Source organism: Syzygium oleosum, unplaced genomic scaffold (genome assembly GCF_021117445.2).
Source record: "Syzygium oleosum isolate NSW1041296 unplaced genomic scaffold, Sole_v2.1 Sole_v2.54, whole genome shotgun sequence".
In the NCBI taxonomy this organism is placed as follows: Eukaryota; Viridiplantae; Streptophyta; class Magnoliopsida; order Myrtales; family Myrtaceae; genus Syzygium; species Syzygium oleosum.
The window spans coordinates 1157719-1164599 of NW_026607538.1; the positions used below are offsets into that span (position 1 = coordinate 1157719).

The 6881-nt window shown below is 39.7% G+C and overlaps 1 protein-coding gene across 1 annotated transcript; it reads left to right on the forward strand.

Moving 5' to 3' along the window:
• Positions 1 to 3320: 3320 nt before the first annotated feature.
• LOC115686342 (protein RGF1 INDUCIBLE TRANSCRIPTION FACTOR 1) lies at positions 3321 to 6584 on the forward strand. The gene is made up of 4 exons (XM_030611599.2): positions 3321 to 3524; positions 5221 to 5295; positions 5699 to 5839; positions 5995 to 6584. The coding sequence occupies exons 1-4, from the start codon at positions 3336 to 3338 to the stop codon at positions 6310 to 6312; spliced, it is 723 nt and encodes a 240-aa protein (XP_030467459.1). The 5' UTR covers positions 3321 to 3335; the 3' UTR covers positions 6313 to 6584.
• Positions 6585 to 6881: the final 297 nt, after the last annotated feature.

Here is a 6881-nt window from a genome sequence, read left to right on the forward strand (position 1 = left end):
ATTTTGGCCGTTCGGCGCTGACGTGGCCGTCGGCCAACGCTGACGTGGCAATTTTTAAATAATTTTTTTCTTTTTTTTCTGCCTTCTTTCCTTTGGCCTGTCCGGCGACCTGAGAGGTCGACCTCGCTGGCCTCTAGCAAAGGTCACCCCCGCTGGCCACTGTCGAGGGCAAGCCTCGCCCGCCGCTACCAGGCTAACCTCGCCGGATCTAGGCGAGGTCAAGCCTCGCCCAGCCAAGGCAAGATCGACCTGCGACGGCACTGGCCGGCCTCGCTTAGCCACGGTGAGGCGACGGCACTGGCCGGCCTCGCTCAGCCACGGTGAGGCCGACCTTGCCATCGCTGGGTTTCACCTCGCCGGATCTGGGCGAGGTCGGCCTGGCAGCGACGGGCGAGGCTTGTCCTCGCCAGTGGTCGGCGGGGCCGAGCTTTGCCAGAGGCCGGCGAGTTTGACCTCGCTGGGCCATGCCTTTAGCTGGTCGCTGGTCGCCGGTCGTCGATCGCCGAACCGGCCAAAGGAAAAAAGGCAAAAAAAAAAGAAAAAAAGAAAAGAAAATTTAAAAATTCGAAAAAATATTAAAAAATTGTCACATCTGCGTTGGATGGTGGCCGCGTTAACGACGACCGACCAAAATTGGTCGGATGGACTCAATTGGCGAGAAGTGAAAAGGTTTAGGACTGAATTGGCAAACTTAAAAGGTTTAGGACTGAATTGACAAGTACAATAGGTTTAGGACTTTTTGGACAATTTTTCCAAAAAACGATAGTAACCGCAAAGGAGTGGAAGCAATGCAATCGTCATAATGGTGCTGAAAATTTCAGATGCAACTGTTGAAGAGAACCGTTAGAGAAGTGGAAGCGATAATCGTTCGGCAATGGAGTCGATGATTACGGAGAATGTACATAAGTAGAGATAAATCATGAAAGTCATGTGTAACTTGAGTAGTTTTCGAAGTAGCTGCTATAAACGAAAATAGTAGGTATAAGTATTTGAATTGTATTACGTAGAGAGGACCACAATTCAACAAAGAATCCTTTCAACCTTCGTCAATTACTCAACGATCCATATTTCAAAAGGTATTTCATCAACATTTTTCGGCGAAACACAATAAAATATACGAAATGCAGCCGGAAGAGATGGAAGAGAGGATGTATTCTCATTTTGTTAGAGTATAAAAATTAGGAGGGGGACCGATGGTGTAAAAACAATTGGAAAAAGGAGTGATTCGATTGGCGTGCCACAAGTCAGAAATAATTTTAGGGCTAACCAAATAAATCAAAAGGATGGGGATGGCATTGTAATTAATTCCTTATGTTTGCTCCAAGTTTGCAATACCCCAACCTTAATTTTCTGAAAAAAAAATGCATTAATTATGGTTTTCTTGAAAATTGTGGTCTCTTTTCTTTTGTATTTTTTCTAATTCTTAACATCATTATTTCCTAATGTTACCATTCAATTCACCCTCGCATGCATTATTTTCTAGGGCTTGTTAAAATAATACAACGAACAATCCAAAGGCATGGACATGGAGATATTGCTACTTGAAAATCCATCAAGTACTCTGAACCGCCGAACCGGTTAAGGCCAGACATTGGGCACGTGGAGATGGCCTCAACCCACCTATAGCACACTACAAGAGATTTCGCTTTTAGTGGCATTTTATTTAGAGTTTTGGCGGCGATGCTACTCACCATTAAAGAGTATAGCATGGTTGCACGATCGCCACGTTAGGGAATGTCGCTAAAAATTACAATGGCAATTATAGCAATTGTAGGTAAGGGACCCTATTCACCACTAAAAGTTCAAAGTTATAGCAACAATTATTGTGGCGATTGCAATTGCCATCAAATGTAAAAGAAGAGATTTCAAAAGGTTAATATCACGAAAACCCCCAAAACTTTTATTATAGGCTCCAAAACCCATCGACCTTCAGCATTATACCAATCGTATCTTGCCGTCAGAATTCATCGAAACATTATCTTTTTGTCACCCTTTCGCCCTTTGCAGCCTCAAATAATTACATTGCCACCGGGGCAAGATTTTTAAAAGGGGACATAGTTTTCTGATTCCCGCCTCCATTTGTATAAGGACTTTTCTAACATAAGAGTCTTTGAGATATTGTGAGAGTTACAACATATTATGAGTCACAAATTCTTGAAAAAGTGGACTCCACGACAAATTTATCACTATTTGTTATTTGTTTTTTGTGGTTTAGAACAGGCTATTAATTTCACGGTGGATTAAGAACATTGACTTAATCATTTCCTTTTTTTATAAATCTTAGAAAATACAACCTATCCAAGGATCAACTACAATAGCCATAAACAAACAATTGTCTAATACATGGATAGGCTCTACAAACCACAAATAGATGTAAATTGTACATGCAAGAAAAGAGGAATCTTTTAATTTAGGACAGATTATGAAATTAATACCATTGAAAAAACAATCTCAATAACTAAAAACGATAAAAATTTTGGACTAATTTCAAAGAACGTGGAATGATCACAAAGAGAGATAATTCAATTATGTACATGTAGGATTAGTCTAGATTGCTTTAAAACCTCTAGCAAGGATTGGCTTAAACATTGCTTTTATCATATATGTTTAAAAGGATGTATGTATAACAAGTTCAAGGACTCTTTGCTAGACATTGTAGAATCCATGTTGGGTGATGGACCTATGAATTTGAATTGCTAAGAATCCACATTGCATGCTCAGCTCTTAAGCCTTCCCTAGCATGCACATACAATATACTACAGTTGACCTAACATACTGGATTACCAGTAGGCTTTTGAACGAGTATACATATGGACTTCATTCAACATACCCAATGACAATCCGTCACCGTATCAGTCATCTATGGATTTGTAGGTAAAGCTTTCGGTTGACAAACTCTCTCCACATAGATATAGTAGCTAGATAGATACGGTATGATGCGCAAGAAGACAAAGGTTGGTGGGGGAGGGGGATTGTGTGGAGGGAGCCAGCTATAAAAATGGAGAAAATGAGGCTAGGGTTTCTCCAAAAAGAAGGCCACATCTCACGTGACATGTGATGCAAAAGTTGCCAAGCAAAAAGCGATACACATACCACATCACTCCTCAATAATATTGTACTCGCCCACGCACGCACGCAGGCGTTCCTGTACTCCCAAGTCAAAGTAGTCAAAGTAGTCAAAGCAGTGGGAGAGAAGGAGCTTATCGGCAGCATTCGTTAGGTAGTAGTATCTTCTTCATTGGACCCTCTCTCGTTTCTCTTCATCCTTTGTTCTGTGTGTGTGTGTGTGTGTGTGTGTGTGAGAGAGAGAGAGAGAGAGAGAGAGAGAGAGAGAGATGAAGAAGGAGGAGGAGGGATCGGGCGGGGGAGGGTGGCTGGAGGGGCTGATGGGGGAGAAGTTCTTCGGGGTTTGCGGGTTCCACGAGGATCGACGGAAGAGCGAGAAAAACATCTTCTGCCTGCGCTGCTGCCTCAGCATCTGCCCTCACTGCCTCCCTTCTCACCCCTCCCACCCGCTCCTTCAGGTATGAAATCAATCTCTTCTCACTGTTGCTCTGTTCAACATGAAACCCTTCTTCTCATTCAAGTAATCTCTTCGTGTTTATCTCGTTCTTCTTAGAGGAAAAATAATCGCGCAACACACCGTGCAAGGTTTCATGAGTGTTCTCCTAATTTGCTTTTGGGGTTTTGACATATACTATTTTCTACAGTACTTTGGTTATCCTTCTTCTTCTTCTTCTTCTTCCTTTGTTTATTTTGCTGAAATTTTTCTTGCCCGCTACTCAAGAAATAAAACTAGGATAATTGTCAGCTTAGACCTAGCTAGAGCTGCTAAAATTCAAAATGATTATGAATTGCATGGTTGGTCCAAACTCACTAAGTTTTACATCATCTGGCTCATGGCAATTTCCACTTTGCCCGTGCATTACTTCGTCAATCTTTATTTTTTTTTTTAAGAAACAAACTGAACATGGGGTTTGACTTCTGCACTTTCATTTAAGTTTTAGTTGGTTAGTAATTGTTTTGTCCCAGATTAATCATGAAGATTATGTGTGGTATTATTTGTTGTGCCATTCATAAATTGGTTTTTGTTTTTGTGCAACTCTTTATTTATTTATTCTTTTCAATATGTAATTAGTTTCTTCCCATATACGGTGGACTTCCTTTATTGATATCCATGTATTTGGCCCTGCAACATTCCTGTGCTGTAGCTTTCAGACTGAAAGTGCAAGTTTGACCAGAAATTTTTTTTCTAATTTCAGTACCTCGAAATATACTATATATTAAATTAAGGAAATTTGGCCTCATTATGAGGCGAAAGGATGAGTGCATTTGTTTCCTAGCATGGAAGGTTTGTTGCCTGGTTTCACCAATAATTGAAGTTGGTAGTGATGCCATCCCATCACTTCACACTTCCTCCATACAGTAAACCCTTTTTCTCTTCTTTTTTTCCCCTTTTCTTGCTTTTTCGCTTGGTGCACATTGCCTTCATACTAAAAAGAACTACTGAGAAAACCAAACCTACCAAAAAAAATGAGGGCCAATTCTCTTAACCCAAATTTCTGATTACTTGATGTTCGATCCATGCAATCAATGCACAAAGAACAAGGTTGAGAATGATTACAGATCGGTAGAATTCTATACAAGCATTTTTTTTATAAGAAATTTGTTGACGAATGCCCTAAAAGCACCTTTTGAGAAATTAATTAAGTTTGCGGTTTCTTATCTGCCGATTCTTCTCATTTTTTGTGTAATTAGTGATTTCGATAAGCGAAAAATTACTATGTCTTTTCTAATGTCGCGGTAGTCACGTTTTCCGGATGATATTCATTTCGGGTGTCAATAGTTTTCAACTATTGATCGATTTAGCTTCCATTAGATAAGAAATGGGTTATCTTCTAGGTTTTCAAATAGCACTTTGTCGACAAGCTCCCGAGGTTACTGATTAGCTATTACTAAGAATAGGAGCTTATGCTTTCAATATAGTGAAGAAGAGTAAACAATAAAATCTACTAAAGTCATAAAAAAATACAATCTTGTCGCTTCTCTTCAGACTTAATAGAATCCCTCCTCTTATAAATAGGTCACTAAAAAATGGTCCATGCGTATACTCAAAAATAGACTTGTAATTTTGAAAACACATACCAACAACATAAGTTGTTGACAATTTCGACATACAATAATGCGATTTAATTTACTGAAATTACACTTTGGTGACAGGTGAGACGATATGTTTATCACGATGTAATTCGTTTGGGAGATCTGGAAAAGTTGATCGACTGCTCCTACATTCAGGTATGCGCTGCGTTCATTGTGAATCATATTAACTTGGAAGATAAAGTTAATTGGTGGCTATGATCAGTGCTAGTTTGACCTCTTGATTCTTAGAAAAAGCATAAGATATATTCACGAATTTATTTAGTATATAGTCTGTGGAAAGTTTAGTTTATACAAGCCAACTCAAATGCATGTGAATTCAAAATAGTTAATGTTGTTCTTTATAATAAATAGTCTACGGAATACACGAGTGTCCTCAAGACGCATGTTGATTATTGCGAAATAATAAAGTACCATGCGATGCATTAATTTCTTTTTACGAAAATTTTGTGATCGTCGAAATTTTGTAACTATAGAACACTCGTTGACATGGTCTTACATAGAGAAAAGAACACTTTAATGAGGTATGATTATCTTACAGCCCTATACAATCAACGGTGCCAAGGTGATATTCCTAAGCCAAAGAGCACAATCAAGAGCTTGCAAAGGATCTACCAACTTCTGCTTCAATTGCGACCGAATTCTCCAAGAGCCTTTCCACTTCTGTTCACTTTCCTGCAAGGTACAAGTGCTCAAGAAAAGTCAAAAAACTTGGTGGCTCAAAGCTAAAAGGAACTCTTTTTAACGTTTATGTCCTCACATGGTTGAATTTAAATAAGTACATTCGAAGATCATTCATTAGCCCTAGCCCTTCCCTTAATGAACAATAATATCCAGGTTGATTACTTGGTGTGCCGAGCCGGGGAGGACGTGTCAAGCATCTTATACAAGTTCGATGAGTCTGATTTCGCGATCTCGCAGTTCGAGGGACTGAGAATGGAGAGCTCCTCATCAGAGATTGTTGATGAAGATGGCCAGATCACTCCAAACTCCATATTGGAGAACCCATTGCAGTGCAAAGGAGGTTCTTCTTCATCGGAAGATCCACACTTGATCAGGAAGAAGAAGAAGAAGAGCACTGGGTTCCTCCCTGGGATGGTTCTCTCTCTCAGCAACAGAAGAAAGAGTGCTCCACAGAGAGCTCCTTTTTCCTAGAAAATGTGAAGCTTCATTAGGAGTGACTAAATATAAAATGTGATGGTGTGCTAATTTGCGATTTCCAGGGTTTCTTTTCTTGTTTTTAAGCGGAGAACGCGCATGCAATTCCAATTACTGAACCGAGGTGGGTAAAGACAGAGGGAGAACTTTCGCCAATTTGAGTACTCCACCGATTTTGTATTCCATGTAATAGGGTTTGCGCGCGGATATATGTAATATTATCTGTCATACATTCAACATTGTATTCTGGTATAAACTACATTCCTGCACATCATGTTTTCTAATTACCACGTTTTCTTTGGAAACTAAGGGGAATTAGTTTGATCAAAATATGTACAATCGTACAACTTTGCGCCAATTTTAGTTACTTATCACAATCGGGAATATGATGAATGCGTAGGTTCATCAATGATGCATGCGCTTGAGAGGCATAGATTGTTAGATTTGTGGAAAGCTTTAAACTCGATTGAGATACTTCTTTCGGTGCAAACATCGATCAAGATTGTGGCATAGAGGGTGTTCTCTTGCTATATGAGTATAAGCGCCGGTGCGTTGTGTCGAAAATA

Excerpts from the sequence above, each read along its gene's own strand:
- LOC115686342 (XM_030611599.2), top strand. The coding sequence starts at position 3,336 with ATGAAGAAGGAGGAGGAGGGATCGGGCGGGGGAGGGTGGCTGGAGGGG. Across the intron at positions 3,525-5,220 it reads CCTCCCACCCGCTCCTTCAG|GTGAGACGATATGTTTATCA; the intron begins GTATGAAATCAA and ends CTTTGGTGACAG. Across the intron at positions 5,840-5,994 it reads TCTGTTCACTTTCCTGCAAG|GTTGATTACTTGGTGTGCCG; the intron begins GTACAAGTGCTC and ends AATAATATCCAG.